This window comes from Mustela nigripes, chromosome 7 (assembly GCF_022355385.1).
Source record: "Mustela nigripes isolate SB6536 chromosome 7, MUSNIG.SB6536, whole genome shotgun sequence".
NCBI classification, from domain to species: domain Eukaryota; kingdom Metazoa; phylum Chordata; class Mammalia; order Carnivora; family Mustelidae; genus Mustela; species Mustela nigripes.
In genome coordinates, this window is record NC_081563.1 from 107,107,071 (window position 1) to 107,128,419 (window position 21,349).

The 21,349-nt window shown below is 42.9% G+C and overlaps 1 protein-coding gene across 3 annotated transcripts in view; it reads right to left on the reverse strand.

Moving 5' to 3' along the window:
• Positions 1-20,774, reverse strand: part of PLCB1 (phospholipase C beta 1) — a 679,879-nt gene extending 659,105 nt beyond the window's left edge. For 2 of the 3 annotated variants that reach the window (XM_059406554.1, XM_059406555.1), the window contains exons 1-2: positions 20,672-20,774; positions 3,221-3,298 (exon numbers count right to left, since the gene is read on the reverse strand). In XM_059406554.1, the coding sequence (XP_059262537.1) occupies positions 3,221-3,298; positions 20,672-20,770 (177 nt within the window). In that variant the 5' untranslated portion in view covers positions 20,771-20,774. Of the gene's footprint in view, positions 1-3,220; positions 3,299-20,239; positions 20,255-20,671 lie in introns of those variants that run through there. The other variant, XM_059406556.1, reaches the window with a different exon arrangement.
• Between the last annotated feature and the right edge of the window lie 575 nt (positions 20,775-21,349).

Sequence of the window (21,349 nt, forward strand, 5' to 3'; positions counted from 1 at the left end):
GCTAACACTTCCTGTGTTTGTTCCCGGTCCCAGTATGGGACCAACAAAAAGGCATAGCCTCATGTTGGCAACCTCTTAAATACTCTGGCTGTGCAGGCGCCCCTTCCCACCCACAATCACAAAAAAAGCTCATCCTCTTCCCATACTATACACTGACATAAGAAAAACCCCCGTGCTCAAAACAGTCCTATTCGGAAACTTCTTGTTGCTACTTATAGTCACTAAGATGTACAGAGCCAACAGTAAAGAAGAAAGTGATTAAAATAAGTTCAGAGCTGGTACAAAGTATGAACATTTATCCCTTAAGATCATGTTCATATGTATCTGCTTCCACCAGCCCCAAATAGTCTTTCAATGTTTCACCAAAGCACATGTTTGCTACCTAAAAATTACTTTCTACTATTTCCAGATTTTAATTCCTAAATCTATCTCCTTTGCTCCCTGTCTTCTTTGCCACCTATCATTTCTGTGATGAAAAAATCGAAGCGGGAGTTAGAGGAAGGGAGCATGTCACTGTCCATAAAGGGTGAAATGGGGGACTATAGCATCACCTATACAATGGTGTGATGCATCATGGAGTATCATATAGCCTCTACAGGAGAGAAGACATGGCTGAGACATTGTGTAAAATGTGAACATTTTCCTCCACAGCTATAAAAAGAAAGATCTCATTACAAGAGCTTCTTTACTAAGAGCTTCTTAAAGCCACTCAGCTCACCTCTGAGCAGACCAGGTGTTGCTCGGGCACAGGTTTCACGGCAAAGGAAAAACAAGGTGGGGAGAAGCCCAAAAGTGGCTGAGAAGCCCCTTATCGTAAATACCAACGCAAGCTTCCAAATCCACAGAAAACACAGTGCATAAAGTCGATGAATAAGCTTTAAAGTTTATTGTTTTCCCTCTGAGACACGGTCTCTATAATACATGGGAAAGATTCACATCACTAAGAGTCATTGCTAGAAAAAAATATTTTAAAGAAAATGGGCCTCTAAGTAACACACGGCCAGGTATCATCGATGATCTTATGCAAAAACATGGACTAAAAGCTTGGCTTGCCATCCTCATTGAGAGCATCATCTTCTAATATATCACTTATACCCGTCCATCTCCTAGAAGTGGATGTATCACTCTTTCTTGCTCCAAGACCAGGCTTAAAGCCAGAAGAAAATAACAAACTTAGAAGCATGAAAAGTTTAATTTTTTTTTCTTAAATCCTCTCATCTTTTGTATACTGATATATGATCATTGACTAGAAAATAAACCTCCTAACTCTGATATATGACTGAGGGATAACTTAGGTATTTAAAAAGTGAGAAATGAAATTTACCATCTCTTGGCAGAACTGTAAGATTAATATCCATGAGAGGGAAAGTAATAAAGAGATAAAAGGAATTGCTGCCACATTATTTGTTTCAGTTGGTCATAAACAGCATCACAACCAAGAGAAAATGGTTGTTGCAAAAAATTGAAAGAAATTTTCCTACACCTGAAAACAGGCCTAAGTCAAATTCCTGGGTTCACAGAACAATAGAGATGCATCAAAGAACCTTCTGTCCTAAACCCTTTTTCTTTCTTAAGCAAAGAAATATTTATGATTAGCCTTAGAAGAGAGCTTAACTGAGTTGCCATGAATTATTAAAAAACCCCAAAATACCTTCTCTTGCTTTTATAGAAGCTTGATTTACAAGCTGAAAAATCAAACTGACAGTTTAGTCTCTTGTACAAATACCCAACCTCTAAAAATGCCCTAAGCATTATAAATATATCTTTCATGAATATAGCTTCAACAGTTCTAAAAATAGCCTTTAGGAGGGGGGGAAACAACTCTTTCAAGCCATTGTTTTATACATAACAGCAGGAAACCAAACAGAATGTCAAAGCCAAAGTGATTAACACACCCAGTAATAAACATGAACATTAAGTAGGAAATCTTACTCAAATACATTTTTTTTTTACATTAGCTTGGAGTCTACGGTGTAGCCCTGCCTGCATCTATGGCCAGAGATGATTCCAGTGTACCCATATTTAGAAATTAACTTCAAGGCTAAAAGGCTAAAATTCACCTTTTGGATGAATGTAAACAGGCATGTCCAGGACTGGCTCAGGGAGCCAGACAGCACTGTCCACTACCCTGGGGGTTTCCCCCAGGCTCCACCTTGACCCCAAACATGTCATTGCAAAAGGTTAGTTCCATACCACTACTCACAGGTTAAGTCGAGGTTGTCCTCAAGGCAGAAGGGAAGACTGACAAATTCCAATAACTTTGGCTATAGAGACCTAACTCAGGGATGTGAAAAGACTAACAGTCCTTCACAAGGTGATACCAGGTATTTTATTGGTTTCCATATGTATTTAGCACAATCAATAAAACTTACCCATATCTCCAAATAATAGAATTTATAAGGTCAAAAATATTCTGCGTTCTATAGCCTCATGGGTTCAGGTACAGAACCATGGCATTCATTTTCTCTTGAATAACTACTTTCTATGAATTTTTTTTCTGCCTATTAAATTCCAAATAAATCTTGAAATTTGCAGACATTCTACTTTTTAAGAATTCAAGATGGAATCATCTCATTTGGTTTCATAGTAAATGAGATCCTAAATTCATCTCAATTGGTTTCATAGTTAATGAGATCCTAAATTCATGATGTGGTAGACAGGAAGCTCAAATGAAAAAAACAAATCCTGAAAAACTGAAGGTATGAACTAAAAGGATCATATTCTTAAATTTTCTAATGTGAACAAATGATCATGACCCAATTCCTCCCGAGGCTGGAAGAACTCTTTAATAAGCAGCCAAGGGGAGAAGGAAGAGAAAAGGAAAGCCAAACTCATAGTCATTTGGATCAAAAGTAATTTTCTTATCATTTTTCTTTATTCTTGATGAACCAACCTGGAGGGGGGACTTAAGTCCCTAATGCTGGCTAATTTTCTTCTACAACAAAATGTCATTCACATGTCCATGTTCTTGTCCTGAAAAAATAACAATTGATCTAGGATTTAGCATATCTAATACTTCAGACTAGTCCTTGGAAAATCCTAAGACATGTCCACCTTAGGGATTCTAAGTAGAATCTTAAAGTAAATTACAAAGTGTCAACCATGAAATGGATATACTTAAGGTGACTTGTAGGTACAAGGATATACTTGTAGGTAACTTAAACACTTGGCAATCAGCAACCAATTGGAAAATGTAAGGAAGACATATCTCATTTTTTACCTTGTTTTGATCGGTCCAGTAAAAGAAAAATCCCTGAGGGTCAGTCCTCAAAATAATTGGAGTGACAATAGCAGAGTCCTAGAAATTAAGAAAAAAACATGAATATTAACATATATCACTGTAGAAAGTCCTATCCAGGCGCTGTTTAACAAGTAGTAATTGTTAAGGGTTTCTCCAAGGTCGCCAAGGATTAGTAAAAGTTTCAAAAAAATAGACAAGGAATCCTAACTTCACAGCATTATTAATTATGTAACTAAGCTTCTTTACTAGTAATTAGAATATCTGTGCATTACTTGTAAAGAAAAAGCCCAGCGATGCATATATTTATTATGACAAATTGACATGTTTTCAATTAAAAAGCGATATCTACTTTTCCAAATATTTTTAAGATTAAACACCATTACCTATTTTATATATGTAAAATTAATTAAAACCCGTGCTTGAAGGTAACATTTTAAATTACATTTGTGCTATAAAATGATCTTTAATTGTACTAAGGAGAGTAAACATACTCTGGGCATTGCTGTTTCCAAGGTAACAGTAAATAAGCCCATGGTCTACATTTTCCCAAAGATATACACTAAATTGTTGCAAATTTAAATTTCATAAGATAAAATAAAACATCACAAGCAAATAGTCTTTGGAGTTTAAAGCATGCACATTATAAAGCAAAACAGCATGCACTGTAATTATAATATTAAACATTTCTAAAATATGTGTTCTTTTCTTTTGGCAATTTTCAGAAAGGCATACCATCTGCACAAGAAAACACATGTCACTGGATATGGATTTTTATTCTGAAATACTTGGGCTTTTGCAGGAATTACACTTTTAAAAGGGATGTAAATCACCAGTTAATTTCAGGGTTTTCATACACATATAGGATATGGCACATTCTCTACCTGATCAAAAAGACTTATAATGAAAATTAGAACTTGCAGAAATAATTGTGGGAACAGAGGATTGTTTTCCCGATGGGAGGAACATAGCAATGGTTTTAGTCTACATGGTGAGTCTTATCATAAAGCTAGGTTCTGATGGGGATGACTGTCCCCAATGAGTGGGCTGAGTTTACACAACTACAACTGAAAACAAAAAACAAAAAACAAAATAATAATATCTACCTCAGAGGGTCTCCGTGAGAACTAAAGAGGATAATTTGGGTAAAGTACTTGGATGAAACGCTTGGCTCATAAAATTATTTATTAGTGGATTATGCTTAAAACTATTAAAATAGTAAATGAAAATTTATCATGGCCTTTTTTTATTATCATGGTTCATACCATACAGAACTCAGCATTTGTAAGGATAAAGTTCAGTGGCATTAGGTATATTCACACTGCTGTGCAGCCATTGCCACATCCATTTCCAGAACTTTTTCATCTTCCCAACTGGAATCCCACACTCATTAAACACAAACTCCCCATTCCCTCCTCCGGCAATGCCCTCACAATCTCCACCTACTTCCTGTCTCTATGAATTTGACTCATCTAGGTACCTCATACAAGTAGAATCATACAATATTTATTCTTTTGTGACTGGTTGATTTTGTGACTGGCATCATGTGTTCAAGGGGTCATCCGTGTTGTAGCTAGCAGGTGTCAGAATTTCCTTCCTTTGTAAGGCTGAATAATATTCTATTGTATGCACATATCTACCCATCTGTCAATGGACATTTGGGTAGTTTCCACCCTTTGGCTGTTGCGAAGAATGCTGCTATGAACACAGCTTCACAAATATCTGAATCCCTGTCTTCAGCTGTTTTATACCCAGCAATGAAATAGCCAGATCATTGGATAGTCCTGTTTTAAGTTTTTGAGGCACTGCCATCCTGTTTTATCCTGATATACTTAAGATGTATTCTTAATGTGCAGTTTGCAAACTCTCTTTTACAAGGATTGTGTTGTTGCTTGGAAATTCAGCTGGAATTTTAAGATTTCAAAATCACTTCTAAATGTTAAAAAAAAAGGCATTTGAAAACAAATTTAATATGATAATGAAAGAACAATTTTTAAAATAGTTTAAGTTGCTTCTATGAGATTATGGACATAAAAGGTAACAGCAATATTTGCAATAAATCACAGCAGTATTTTCAGGTCTGCTTTATCACCTCTCATCCTCTAGAGTCGGGCAAAATGAAACTTTGAGACAAGCCGCACATAGCCCTCATCCCCACTTCCGGTGAATCTGGAATTAACCTGTAGTTTTTAACGTATTGTTCCAGGTCAGTTCCTTTTCTTATCAGAGTGTCTCACAAGAGCATCTGACAAGATTCTAATCTGGCTCTTGGTGACAATTCACTGCAAGGATCCCAGACAATGAAATATTTAAACTCAACAAGGTAAACCTACTCAAATTTATATTTTAGAACACTGTACTAGTCTGCCTCACTTGCTTCTGGTACTGCTATTTCTATCTTTTTCCTTCTCCTCCTTCAAGATTAGAGCTCCTTTGTTCAATATTTTCTTGACCCCACTCTTCCAGCCACGGTCCTTCTGCTAAATGATCATTTATATCAGCTACCTGTCTGCTTCCTCCATAATCACCTCTAACATTCCAAGATCAGCTGGAACCTGGCAGTCTTGCCATCCAAGGCAGGACTTGACCCAGAAATACATGAATATCCATTTTCAATTCCACCTGCTTTTTTCCCACCTCCCACATAGCTGCAAGTGTCTATATTCTCTCCGTACCAAAGTAGCCACTCAACCCAGATCACAAGTATTCTTAATTGTCAGAACATATGCTCCAGTTTGAAGTTTGAAATATATGGTCATCCTTCATTTCCAAGGCAACTGCAAAGAGACTATAACTCTTGCCGCATTTTACTGCAGAAAAATGGAGACAACTCTCCAAAGGTCTATTTTTTTTTTATTTCTCTCCATCAGTACCCATAAGACATGGATTCCATTTAATAAGACAGTGGTTTTCAAATTTCCGGGTGCATCAGATTTACTAAAAGGATTTGCTAAAACAGATTCCTGGGCCCCTTCCCCATCATTTCTCATTCAGTAGATTACAGGTAGAGCCTGAAAACGTGCATTTCTTTCTTTCTTTCCTTCCCCCCCCCTATTTTATTTATTTATTTATTTATTTTTCAGAGAGAGAGAGAGAGAGAGAACAGGCTTAGAGAACAGCAGGAAAAGCAGATTCCTGCTGAGCAAGGAGGCCCCTGCAGGACTCGATCCCAGGAGCCCTGGATCATGACCTGAGCTGAAGGCAGAGGCTTAAATGACTGAACCAGGCAGGCATTCCAAAAACATGCATTTCTAGTAAGCCCTCAGTGCTGCTGCCATCGGTGCCGCTGGTCCAGGAACCACACACTTTGAGATCAACTCAGACAGGCATACAATGGGCAAAGCTTTGGGTCAGGAACACAGTGATATGAAGTCCCAAGGAGAACCGATGAGCTCAGAATGCAGACAAAACTGTGCCGCTAAGAATCCAGTTTTAACTTGCTTATTGCAGGTTATAAGGTTTTGTTTTGGTTTTTTCCCAATAAACATCTGCCTTGAAAAGAGAACACCAGTAAACATACCTGTCTTATGTAATAGTGGGTAATGCACAGTAAATTTCCATTTACTTCTCTTTATTTGATAGAAACTATTTTACTCGCATCCCTAGCTCATCAACAGATCCACAGTGAGACTAATATAATAATATAAGAACTTGCTGCTTTGCAACTTGTTTTTCTTTCATTATTGCCCCACTAAGAAGCCCTTTTAGACATCTGTTTTTCTACCTTAATGAAATTTTAATATCACAGATGCTCTTATCTATTTATGTGTCGTATGTATGTCTTTATACAAAATTAAAAAAGATATTTTTTTGTCCCTCAAGACCATTTTTCAGTTATTTTGGAGGTGATTTGGCACCAGTTGAGAATCCATACTCTGTGTTTGCATGTCCATGATGGACTCACTGAACCCTTACAATGTGACTAGTTCAACTGAGATGTGCTGTACTATTTCAAAGACAAGGAATGAAAGCAGGAATATAAAATACCTCATTAATAATTATTGATTATATATTGATATAAACATATTGGGTTAAATAAACTCTGTTCTACCTGTTTCTTTTTACCTTTTTTAATATGGCTCCTAGAAAATGTTAAATTTCCTAAGTGGCTTACAGTGTATTTCTATTGGGTAACGCAGCTCTAAAACTTTTGGAGAAACCAGGTTTCTCATTCGTAGGGAAATGTTTTTTACAAAACAAACTTGGTCAAATAATCCCATCTAGCCAGTTCCAGGTTTTTTCCATTTACGCAGTTATCATCCAGTTTTAACATCTAAGTAGCACAAAACAAATCTGGTTGCTTCTCTAAGCGTCAATTCTTCAAATATCTGAATAGAGCCAGTACGCTGCCATCCCTTGAGCCAAATACTCTGCCAGGTAGAGGTATGCGGTGGGCTGAATTGTGCCCCCCACAAAAAATTTATATGTTGAAATCCTAACCCCAGTTCCTCAAAATAAATGTCACCATCTTCAGAGTCTGTACACAGGTGATTACATTAAAAGGAGGTCACAAGGGTGGGCCCAAATCCAATGAGGCTGGCGTCCTTACAGAAGAGGAAATTTGGACACAGAAACAGAAGACAAAGTGGCAACACAGGGAAAAGTCGGCCAACCCCCAGTCTAGTCCATTGGCCTGAACAGATGCTTCCCTCAGGGCCCAAAAGGAAGGAACCAGCTCTGCCACACCTTGATCTCAGATTTCTAGCCTCCAAAACTGTGAGAAAATCAATTTCTGTTGTTTAAACCCCCCAGTCTGTGGAACTTTGTAACGGCAGCTCTAGCAAAATCATGCAGAGAAATCCCCCTAAACTTCACCCACAGACCCCGAGTCCCATTATCAGAAACTACGGGCCCTCGTTGACCACAATCCCAACTCCACAGTGATTCTATGTTTTTATGCTGTTACAAGAGAACACATATGAATAAAAACATGTACTTCTAAAATTAATCACTATTATAGAGTCAACAAGGAAAGATAACAATGTTCCAGAGGGACTGCCCAAGACCTGCGTCAGGGAAAAGGAGAGCCAAAGATGGCAAATACATACACTGCGGGAAAAACAGCGGTGTAGAGGGTGGAAAAGAATTCTAAGGGTCACACAGAAAAGCAGATGTGTTCGCATCAAACAAGGGCAATGCAGCCCTAACTATGCCCACAAAAAATAAAAATAAAACAGTAAAGGATGCTATGGTATTGGCTTAGGGCCAGTAATGTCAGACTTCTACATGCATCAGCATTGATGGGAATTTCCTTCCACAGGTCTATCCAGTCTGAAATGTCCCCCCCCAAACAAAGAAAAGCAGAGGAGGTCTGGACCAGGTCCAGAAGAGAAGATGCAAAAAAGTGGCAAGAAGCCCCATTTCAATATTTGCATTTTATCGGCAGGTATAAAAATCTCTCTTAACACAATACAATGTTCCAAAAAAGTTGGCAACATATTTCCTCAGATACCACACAGGTTACTTCAGACGTTGTAGTCCAGATTCAAACAAGAGCCCAGATTCCCAGTCCTCCAAGGTGCTGTGGTCTAGGGGGGCATCAGCTGAGGTAAGGGACCATTTTAGTAAGATAGAGCTCTCACGGATAGAAAGGGGCATCTCACTGTGGTTTGAGTTTGCATTTCCCTATTGATGAAGTCCCAGAACCTAAGTCAGGTTCAGTGGGGTGAGGAGGTTCGGAGCCGACGACTAAAGAAAGAATTCTTAAGACGTCTTTGGTGCAAAAGGTGATTTATTGGAGCGCGGAGACAGGGCCCGTGGGCAGGCGGAGATGCTGCTGCCCTGGGTTGTGAGGGTAGGCATGTTATATACCCTGTGGTTGGGGGAAGGTGAGGGGAAGGGAGGTTTCAGAGGAGTTTTCATATGCTAAAGAGGGCCTACAAGGTGCCAGGACGTTCCAGGCCTGCCGGAGGCCTTGCCCTTGCGGCTGGATCAATGTTGCCTTTAGACCAGCCATTAACATGAAGATAGTTGGGAGACTTTTTGGTGGGGTGTCACAATCCTGCTATCAATCGTCTTTGTTAGTGAGATTTAGGACATTTGTAAGCCAAGGGAGACTCCTGTCTAGCAGGATTGTGAGCTCTGCAAGTTAACTATTTGCTTATTGTTTATGGCAGTCAGGGCTGCCTGAGGGATGCTACACTTATGGAGGGGAGCGGGTGAAGAGGGGGTGCAAGGCGCCAGCTCCTGCTTTGTCCTCAGCCAGCCTCCTGCTCCCTCATCACTATGACTAATAATGTCGAACAACTTCTCAAATGTTTACTGGCCTTGTGTGTGTGTGTGTGTGTGTGTGTGTGTGTGTGCACACATGCATTAGCCCAGGACTTTTTAAAATCAGTTAAGATTTAAATCAGTGGTTTCATTTCATCAGTGGTTCTGAACTGGGGCAACTTTGCAATGTCCAGAGATAACTTGGTTTGTCACACTGGGGCTTTTGCTACTGACATCTAGTGGGTAGAGGCCAGGGAGGGTCCAAAACATACACCATGCACAGGCCAGCCCCTTACAACAGAGAATTACCTAATCCCAAATGTCAATAGCACTGAGTTCGGAACAGGGCTTTAATGGTTCCCCATCGACGTTATGATAAAACCTTGCAGTGGCCTCCGCAGGCCGCTGGCCATCCTGGCAGCATTACTGAACCACAAGCTCCCCACCTGCTTATTCTGCTCTGTCCTTCAAAGGACTTCCATCCTTTGATCCTTGGAATGCCCCCGTGTGCTATTCCATTGGCCTGACACACTGCCCCCTCCTCTTGATGGCCTGACTCAGTCCCACTTACAACCCAGGTCTTTCCATAAATAGACCGCCTCCAGGGGACCCTTCCACATTTCTTATCCTCACATGTACTACTACTTCTTCTTTTTTTTTTTTTTTAAGATTTTATTTATTTATTGGATAGAGAGAGAGAAAGAGAGATCACAAGTAGGCAGAGAGGCAGGCAGAGAGACAGGAGGAAGCAGGCTCCCTGCCAAGCAGATAGCCCGATGCAAGTCTCAATCTCAGGACCCTGAGATCGTGACCTGAGCCGAGGGCAGAGGCTTAACCCACTGAGCCACCCAGGTGCCCCCTCACATGTACTTGGGTACCTTTCTCTGTAGCACTTACACTGCTACAATGAAACAATTCTATTCCTATTTCTTTGGCATTTATCTCCTCCAAGAGAATACAAACTCCCTGAGGGCAGGGACCAAACCATTTATAATCACAACTCCACCCCGCTAAAAATGTTTAGTGGTTTAGTAGACTAAAAATGTCTACTGTAAAAGAAGCATCAGCACATCCTGTCATTATGAATACTGCCTGGCTGGACAGAAAGCTACAACAGGAAAAGAGGCAAGGCAGCAAAGATAGGTTCTGGTAAGGATGGGTTGGGTTTGATGCCCAGCAGGTTGCCAGGAACCATGGCAAGAGAAAATCTCAAAGCAATGATAAGGGCAGAACAAGGCTTTGGAAGATTGAGGAGTGGCTGGGATGTCAGGAAAGGGGGATGGTGGGTATAAACAACACTTCGGTCATGGCAGGAAAATGATGAAGGGGGCAGTAAGTACAGGAGGAAAGCTGGAGAACATGGTGCTGAATTCTACCTTGGGATTTTAATGACCAAAAGGCATATTGGTATGTTCTTGGAGGAGTTTTGCAGGAGGGAAATTTTTCACAGAAACTATCAAAGGGGAGGAAATAATAAAGTCAGGATCCAGAGAAACCAGGAAACACAGGATCCAGAACCCAGAGAGGTATGCTTTTCCCAGGGCCCAGAGGTAAGATGGGGGTGGCCCCAGTAATTAAATGAGGAGTGGGGAAGGAAGGAAGTCTTTGTGGATATTAGCATAATAAAGGGAATGTTTTCACAACCATCAGTCTTTTGTTCTGTCACTCCCAACGTGTCAGAATTTCTTTAAGGGTAATTTTCACAGCAATACCGGGATAGTTGTGTGAGCATCTTTTTCAGAAAACAGAAGCCCCTGTTAATATTCAGAATATGAGACGCAAATACATGGAGCATCATAATTTTCAACCAACATTAAATTACAATTGAATACACCCTCAACCTTAAGCCATATTTATACCTTACAGGAAATCAGTTCTGTAAGAGCTGTCAGTTCTGTATTGACAATAAACATTTTGCTTCTCCAACTCTCATCCAGAAACCCTATCTAAAAAAGCCACAGAGTCCCTTGGGACCCCGGGAGATTTCAGATAGAATGGAAGGATGTCAGGTAGGGCTTTCCAACTGACGCCACGGGCAGTGTGTCATGAAGGTCACTTCAGAATAGCCTACCACCATCCAGGTCGGCCTCCCCAGTGTGAACCCACTGGAGACACACACCAGACACTTCCTTCATTCCACAGACATTTCCTCAGCACCTACCCAGTGTCAAGGCTATGCTCTGTCCTAGGGAAAGAAAGAAGGTAAATAACATAAAGCTGTAGTCCTCTAGGTGCCTTGGCCCAATTAAAACACAGACCAGGTCTGTCCATCTCCTTGTATCCACCCTCCTGCACCGGTAATCTAGATCTGGCCTCTCGACTGACACTACCTCGAATTCAAGCCACTCTGTGTCCTACTTAAGGTCATCATCTACATTTCCTTCAAGCCGACCAAAGTTTCCAAGATCAACAATTTCCATAAGAAGCCACAGGCCCCATCTTAATGGGAAACCACCAAAGACAACATTTTGCAAGGATGTTGAGAAGAGAAAAACATGGAGAAGCACATATGATGAGTCTTGCTAGACACAGAAATATCACTTCTGTGACGGACATGGTGACGCACCTAAGGACTGAAAATCATGAAGTCCTAGAACCATAAAAGGCCTATCAGGCAGGGCTTAGTGAAGAAAACGGAAATCTCTCTGGAAATTATGAATATAAAAGGATTTAATTACAGGCTATTAAGCATTTGACAAAATCACAAGGACTGGTGATCCAGGAGTCAGGCTGGGCATCCCCGAACGACCCCAGAACACCACAGCACTGACCCTTGAGGACAGCCATTGCCTCCAGAACATTCAGAAGAGGTAAGGAATCCAGAAGGAAACCCTTGAGTCAAGACCACACCAGCTTAGCTGAAGACAATGGAAGAGTCATCTGAGAGTCAGCACACTCTTGCCGTTGCCGCTTTACACCCAGGGTCCCACTGAAGAACAGTTAGAGAAGGTAATGCGTCTTCCTGCAATTCTTACATATCTATGGAAACCAGCCCAAGAAGGCAGCAAGGCGGCCTCTCTCACACCTCTGCCCTCCACATCTCCTGTGAGTACATCTCATTCTACTGGAACTTAATTTATAGCCAGAATATTAGAGGCCTCTAGAGAGGCTGGTGAATGTAGCTTTAGATTTCCAGACTTTGCATTTTGTTTTGTTTTGGTTTTTTTAAGATTTTATTTCTTTATTTGACACACAGAGAGAGATCACAAGTAAGCAGAAACGCAGGCAGAGAGAAAGGGGTAAGCATGCTCCCTGCTGAGCAGAGAGCCCGATGTGGGACAGGATCCCAGAACCCTGAGGTCATGACCTGAGCTGAAGGCACATGCTTAACCCCTGGACTCTGCATTTTGAAAAGTCCCACGAAGAGGATGTGAAAATTGGTGCAACGTGAGACTCAACCATACCTAAGACAGAACACCTGAGAAAAGCTTCATGCTTCGTGTCCTTCCCTTTTTTTTTTTTTTTAAAAAAAAACATCTATTAGCCCACTGGCTGCTTTGTTCTGTGGTCTTCCATTTCTTTTTGAGTTCATATGGCCTCTTCTATAAAATGAATCAAATTAACTTTCTCTTACCTAACTTATAAACAAGCTCCCAAGAAAATCTAATTTTTTAACACCAAAATAATCTCTTAATCTTTTAGGTATCAGTGTTATAGACTGATACCCCTCACCATGACAGGTTCAGGGAAAATGGTTTTCTTTGCTAATAATCCATTTTCCCTGAACCTGCTCTTAACACTTTAATGCAATAAAAAGAAACAAAACATAAAGCAAATATCATGAACTAAAAGAGCCCCTGAAATGAAAAACAGATGTGGGATGCTTTTGTTCTTTTTAAATACTGAGTATTTTTTCTTCTTTTATATAATAGTCTCTTTCCTCATTTATGACAATTAAGGTTCTTGATAAATGTACAGATTTAGCCAGCAGCAATTAAGACACAGACCCAAGCATTTTTTCAGGATGCCAATTAAAGGTAAAATTTCCAAAAATTGAAATTAACCTGTGATAATAAAGTCAAATAATAGAACTTAAAGCGATCAGAGGGGAACAAGAACTGTTAAAGAATCTAGCCCTTTTTACATGATATTTCAGTTACAGAAATTGATGGCTTCTTTAAAATCTCATGTGTAACTGAGCTCAGGGATATGTCTCCAGTCCCCTTCCCAACTCATACACAGGAGAGGAGCATGGCTTAGATTGGAGCATCAGACATGGCATAGATGGGGGAAGGGAAGAATTATGAAATCTGCCTGAGCAGATGGAATTTATGACATGATTTGAAAAGGCTGCATGATCCTAACATCAGATTGGGTGACAGGAGAGCCAACATTTTCAGTCACCAAGGATGTGTTATTTAGGTGAGACCCATAGCATTAGTCAACAATTCACAATCAATCCCATTCCATTTTCAGCTGGCACTCCTTGTTCATGATAACATGAACCAATCCTGATAAAGAAACATTTAACCACGGGTTACCAAGTTCGACGTAAAAAAGGAAAATGTTCCTGCTCCATTGAAACATCATCGCAGGTAAATATAATTTGAAGCTATTTGTTGATAGGCTGAACTTTCAAGGGAAGTATTCAAGATATGCTAATAGCCAGAGCAAATTACCCTCATGCACCACAGGTAGGAATGTCAAAGTCAGGCAAGATAAGAGAAAATCTAGAAGAGAGAAAGTGATCCCACAAACAGCACTCTGCTGGTCTGCTTTCTTGTGCCAATGATAGCCTGTAGGCAATACATTTCCTTGCTAAATTACTAGTTTTCTTTAACTGTTTCCTCTTTTGGGGCATTTACACCTGCTTCTCTTCCCAGGCTTTACCTTAGGACAGATAAGGACTTAATCCAGTGCCATCTAAACAGAAGGTAAGTCACTTTTGTTGTTATTGTTCAAGAGGGTTTATTCAGCAGTTATAAAAATATGCTTTTGGCTGAAGAGGGTTTGTTTTGTTTTCACTGGAAACTTTTAAAATAGGGGTTTTTTTAGATTAAAAAAAAAAAAAACAAAACAGGCAAAGCCACTCTAGGGTTTTAAGTCAGGATGACTGTCAGCCCTGGAAAGAGGTGTAGAGACATGAAGGGAGCACCTGGGGCCGGCAGTGCTGTTCTTGATCTGGGGCTGCTTACCTGAGGTGTTCGTTTTGTGAAGACGAATCCAAGGGGACATAAGATCTTTTGCTTTTACGGCATGCATGTTACGCTCTGATAAAAAGCTTAAAATAGCTTTATTTGACTAGCTTTTGGAAAAGTTAATACTTTTACACTTGAAGTAATTACTGTCAATGAGAAATCCAAAAAAGCTCTTTGGACACCTAAAATGGACATATCTGGGCATATTTGAAAGGGCTTTTAGAGGGCACCTGCCAGTTTTCCAGTCTAAAATCTGCCTCTCACTCCGTGGGGGCCCCCCATCCGGATCCACCACCTACCAGCCAGAGCTGTTTCTTCCCTATTTCCCATAACCTTTCCAAAGCGAGCACTGTTGAATGCCCATCTCTTGAACTCTTCCCCTCTGCTCCCTCATGAATCTTGTCTGGGGTCAACCATCATTCTGCTGCCATCATTCTGGAAACTGTAACTGCACATTTTACATAATGCAAATATTCTAACTAAGCTTTTGTGTATGATGCTGGGTAGTACACCGCATCCTGCCCATTACCTGTTTTAACTGCAGAGATTTTGTTTGTGGGGGGAGGGGTGGTAGACAAGGGAGGAGGGCACTACTTGCTTCAAATCCATGGGGCATTAGTGAAAAGACAAACCTCTGAGCTTCCTCAGCCTTCTCCTCAAACAACTTAGCCAGCCACAATTACAGCTTTTGAGTTAGACTGTGCTTGTAAAACAGAAAGTACAGGGATTATTTTTAAATATATCTTAAATATATATATATTCCTATTAAATTATAAGAGTTTTGTGTAATTGTTTCTTCCTTCCATATAACATGTGTATATATTAAGAATTTAAGTATAAATAAAACTTTTGGAGGTTTTTTAAACTGATGTGCTTTAAAAAAATGAAAATAAACAACTTGCTTTAAAGAAAATGTGTCTATATAAACATGTTTCTTATATAGATTCACTTTCTCTGAAACACCTGAATTTTTTTTTTAAAAAGGATAAAAATCTGATTTTTTTTCTTTTTCAAATTATAAAATATGAAAATCAAAGCACACATTAAAGGAGAAGGGGGCGCCTGGGTGGCTCAGTTGGTTTGGCCTCTGCCTTCAGCTCAGGTCATGATCTCAGGGTCCTGGAATCAAGCCCTACATTGGCCCCCCTGCTCAGTGGGGAGCCTGCTTCCCCCTCTCCCTCTGCCTGCTGCTCTGCCTACTTGTGCTCTCTCTCTGTGTCAAATAAGGAAATAAAACCTTTTAAAAAGTAAATAAATAAAAATAAAGGGAACAAAAGGAAGGTCTGGATCTTCCCACTGATAGAATAAGAATCATCTAACATACACAGCCACTATGACAAAATTCATGGGCCCTCTACCTACTGGGGGGGATGATGATTTTTAAAACTGGGTTTTATTAAAGGTTTCCTTAATGTGTGTGCCAAGCACTACACAAAACATTGCCATGTGCCTCCCCTCATTTAACCTTAACAGCTGTAGCGTGCAGCACAGGCAATATTACAAACCTCACATCACAGATGAGGACTCTGAGGCTGAGGTGCATTAAGTAACTTACAGTGAGATTGGAATGTGGATGGTGAGAATAGAGAGAAAGAAAGAACAAACAAATGAGAAGCCTTCCATGCCCTAGATGTTGTGGAAAAAGGAGACGGGGTCCTGGGAGCCTACACAGGGGCGAATCAGAGGCTGGGAGGACCTACTGCATGGTTTCTAATCTTCCTCTTCTCCTTTCCAACAGACTTTCCAACACAGAGCAACACAGACTTTCCAACACAGAGCAACGCCAAACACCAGGAGAAAGGGGGCCAGACTCACAATCTCTCCAGCTCCATAACTCTGATGTAGAAGGGAACCCCCCTCCACTGTCCATCTCACCAGAATTCTCCCACAACTTCCACAGCCTGTTACATCCACCTCCCTGACAGGGGCTCAGAATATACAAATGCAAAATAAAAGCAAGGATAAAGTTGCATATTTTGATATCCTTGGTAAAACTGGTAACCAAGATAGGTCAGTCCTGGATATGCTAACCAAGTTCTGGAGGACAAGGTTTGCCCTTGATGTTCTGACTGCACACGCTCTTACTACTTGTGCAAACACTGAAATAATTCTATGTGTCTCCACAGACCCTGGGGACCCTCACCTCTCCTCGTGATCAGGCCAAAGAATGACCAGTGCCTGGTCCTGGTGCAAGAGGGTGTTCTCCAGGATCCTGCTCCCGCTCCATCGCCCACCTACTGTTTGTCATGATTGGTTAGTACCTATGTCAGAGTTTTTGACTATTGCTCTGGGAGCACCCACAACCATGATGCTGGCAGATAGCCAACAGATTTTAAAGGGCAGTGCACCTGCTAGGGGACATCTTCCATTCCACATGGTGGTCAGAAAAACAGGATAGGCGATTATGGTGTTTTAACCACTCAAGGAACAAGAGATAATCTCTCCACAATTCCAAATAGCCCCATACTCATCATTTGCACATGTATTATTATGCTTTCTAATGGGCTATTGAGAATCGGTTTTATGAGTTTGCTCATCTTTCTTCTTAAGGAAAGCAGAAAGCAGGGTTCTACAGTGTTTAAGGGAGAGCAGATATTTAAGAGATTTTAAAATCATTTCCAGCATTTACTTTTCCTCTAGACAAGCAGGTGGGGGACGCACCACCCTTGCGGGGGGAAGGGGTGGGGGAGTAGGGCAGCAAAGTCAGAGCCCAAAGGAAAAAGTACAGCAGTCTTCCTGCTCAAAGACACACTAGACAGCCTCTCAAAAAATCTTCTAGCTTCTTTCCCTTCTTAACAGTCCCACTAGAAGCAGGTGACAAAGCTGCAAATTGTTCATTGCATAGAGGAGATTCAAAAGACACGTATGAATGGGAGTTAAGTCAGCCTAGGCATCAGAGACACTTCATAAAATACACCATAAAGTCTAAAAAATTGTTCATGATTTTGTGTTTGAGGTCCTTCTACCTCCTAGGTGGGAAGATGACGACTGGATGAATTTCTCAACAAGCAAACATAGAGATAAAATTAAAATCACAAACTAGCAAAAATTGACACAAGCTGACAAGATCACGGGAGCTTGCTATCATAGGCTTAAGTTACTTCACAGACCTTATCTTTGTGGTTTCAATGTGTGGTTCCCCCAGACGGCCAGCCTCAGTGGCTCTCAAGATCCTATGCACCAAGAGGGTTTGCAGAAATGGAGAGTCCCAGGTCCCACCTCAGACCTTTCTGAATCAGAAACTGAGGGTGGGACCCAGCCATCTGAGTGTTACCAAGCCCCCTCTGATGTTTCTTTCTGAGGCATGCCCAAGTGTGAAATGTGCTACTTTATCCTACTGGCTACTCCCAACCACTATATGTAAAATAGGTTAAAAAATAAGAAGAAGAAGAAGCAGCAGCAGCAGCATTCTCAGTCTTGCACAAGTGGCAGCAAAGATTCAGAAAATTTAGGTGATTAACCTAAAGTCACACAGCTGACTGGCAAGAGAACTAGCTGGTAAACTCAAGCCTTTGGACCAAAAATCTAGTTCTCTTTTGTCTTCATCACACACTATCACTAAGATGCAATACAATGAGCCAGGTCACGTAAACTGGCTTGATTTTGGAAGGGCAAATATGAACCAGAATCCACGTTCAGTTGTGAACTTAAGCCACCTGTATCCACCTGAGGAGAATATGGGGGACCTCAGATACTCAGGTCTCCTCTTGGTTCACAGATCATCATAGAGACAAAGAGCCAAGGAACTTGTAGGAGAGTTGATCATACTCCAGACAACTTGACTCCTGCGTGCAATCTAGGTTCTCCTCTGTATAAGATCTGAGGCTCCTGTTCCTTAGTGCCTACATCCTTCCTGTAGGGTTTCCCAGGAAACTCACTGTTGCAATGTTCAGAGGGAATGGCTCTCACCTTCTTCAGGCTGTGTCTCACCGCTGGCCTCTCCCTTACTCTCACTGCATTACTCCTCATCTCTGTATGATCCGTGTTCTCGATCATTTTCTGTCTCCTCCACCTATCACGTAAGGTCTGTAACGCAGAGACTATCTACATCTGTCACCACCCCATGAGCTAGGATAGAGCTTGGCATTAGCAGGTAGGGAAAAAGATACCCATGCCATGAATGCATATAATAAAAACCATCTACTGGGATGTATCAAAATGCGTTCCACAGAAAAGCCTCATTTTCAAAGTGGACGCTGCCTATCTTCTTCCCAATAAGACATTCTGGACCATTGTTTAAAATCATCTCTGTGGGGGCGCCTGGGTGGTTCAGGAGGTTAAGCCCTCTGCCTTCAGCTCAGGTCATGATCTCAGGGTCGTGGGATCAAGCCCCCCATCAGGTTCTCTGCTCAGCAGGGAGCCTGGTTCCCCCCTTTCTCTGCCTGCCTCTCTGCCTACTTGTGATCTGTCTGTCAAATAAATAAATAAAATCTTTAAAAAAAAAATCATCTCTGTGAATAAATCCAAAGCTTATGGTGAAATACCCTTTTATATCCTATAAACTCTCTCGCCCTTCTTGCCCTTACCCTCTGGCTCATCGCATCGGCTCTCTAGTCGAGACTTCTAGATGGGCAGGACAGTTTTGGTGCTGAACTGCATTTTCTTTTTCACTGTTGTTTTTCCTTCACACAAGCAAAGCATTTAATCTGTGTCTGAACTTATTGTTTAGATTCTATTTCATTTACAAAAACATCCGGTCGTTGCAGTGGGACGGAAGAAGAGAAGTGTCCTCAGTAAAAGGATGTATGTTCGCATCCTAGCCTACAGCATTTAATAATTGGCATTAGCTTTCAAGGAAGCTATGGCTCATACTCCAAGTTCCGTTTGCTCTTCCAACTGGACAAAATATAGACACAGACTCACTCAGCTAAGTAATTGGATTCACTACCTGGAATATTTAAATTGTTTTCAGACACTGGAAAATGGCTTAAGAAGATTAAAGAAAAATACCCTGGAGGATAACAGGCTATAATTTACTAGGTGGAAAATCTTTTCAGCAAGAAGAACACCTTATTCTCCTATAATTCCTCCTGTTTAAGAGATGTCTTCGTCATTTGGACCTAAATTTCTCTAGATCCTGACAGCTCAGGTTGACCCCAGTGGGTTGTTCTTATCAAATCTTTTGAATGACACCCAGGACATATAAATTGATACGATAATGTCCTCCATCTGAAGATACCCATGTTTTCAGTAAGATTATTAATATAAGTGTTTGAAGGCCATGGGGGGGTGTCACTTTTAGTTCTGGGGTCCGGGGCTCGTGAGAAACCCTTGAGATCCGGGTCTGGGCTAAGCTCTGTCCCGGTTGGCAAAAGACGTACCTAAATGGTGGGGGAAAGCTTTGCCAGGTCTGTTCCAAGCTGAAGATTCCAGCCAGCTCAATTCCCAAAAAAAAAAACTAGCCCTCCCCATTTGCCCGCAGGCCCACTGAGCACTCCTAGACCCCTCAGTGCTCCCCCTTCTGCCCTCTAGTCTTCCCCAGTTGTGTCCTCACCGGCCCTTCTCAAGGCCCCCTCACTCCCGAGCCAGGCGCTGAAGTTTGGCACCAGCGACCACCTGTCGGCTGGACCGCTGGTTCTCCGCCGCGTGGGCTCCATTAAGAGCGCCAAGAGGGTCTGTAGTCACTGAACAGTTTCGGACTTCGAGGCCGTACCTTCTTGAGAAGGGGCAAAAGAGGTAATGGGGGGTGCGTCTGCGGGCGGAGAGGGGCGCGCCTTGGTCACACCCCAGCGCTCTCCGGCTGGTCCCAACTTCACACTTTCCAAACTCTCAGGACCGTCGCCTGGCAAAGCCTGTCCCTCCTGCTCCACTGGCCCCAAAGACAGAAGACCCTCTGGGGGCGCCTACCAGACCCGGCCAGGAGGCAACTCCCGCACCCGTGGAGTGCAGGAGCGCGCGCGAAGCCGCTGCTCTCTGCCAGCCACCTCGGCAGCGGCCACCCCGCGCGCCCTGAGGCCGCCCGGGCCGGATCCCGAGCGCCCATTGCATAACGCGCCCCTCGCCCCACCCCCACGCAACCCGCCCCGCGGCGGGCCCCTTGCCCCGCGCCCCCGCCCGCGCCCCCAGTCCGCCGCCCCCGACTTACATCATCCCACTTGACGAATTTGATGCCCTTCTTGAGGCTGTCGGACACGCACACGGGCTTGAGTTGCAAAGCGTGCACTCCGGGCTGAGCCCCGGCCATCTGGGCTCATCGGGGCTCCGGGCGGCCCGGGCGAGCGCGGCAGCGACGGGGCTCGGGGCGCGGGCTCCTTTCTCGGCTCGCGAGGCGCTAGACTCTGCTCCCCCGCTGGCCTCCCTCGGCCTCCCGGCCTCCGCACCTCCTCCGGCGCGGCTCAGCAGGCGGGGCGCGCGGGGGCCAAGCGCCGGGCCATGCCCCGGGCGGGACGCGGGGTCGGGCGCCCGCGGTGGCTGTGGAACCTCGGAGGGCGAAGGGAAGCCGAGCCGGGCTGCCGAGGCTGCCAGCTACCGCCGGGTACTGCTCCTCCTCCGCCGCCGCCTCGAAGCGTACCATTCAGCACATCCTCTATACACAGAAGGAGAGCGCGAGTGACACACGCTCGGCGCCCCCCCCCCCCGCTCCTTCCCCTCCTCCCTCCTCCTCCCGCCCCGCTTCCCCGCCACCCTAGCTGGCTCGGTCCCTCCTTCCCCCGGCGGCTTCCAGCCCAACTTTGCGCGCTGGGTCAGGCGCCGGGAAGCGGGGACGCAGCGGCACCTCCCGGCTCCTGGGCCCCACTGCAGCCAACGCCTGCGCCGCCCGCGC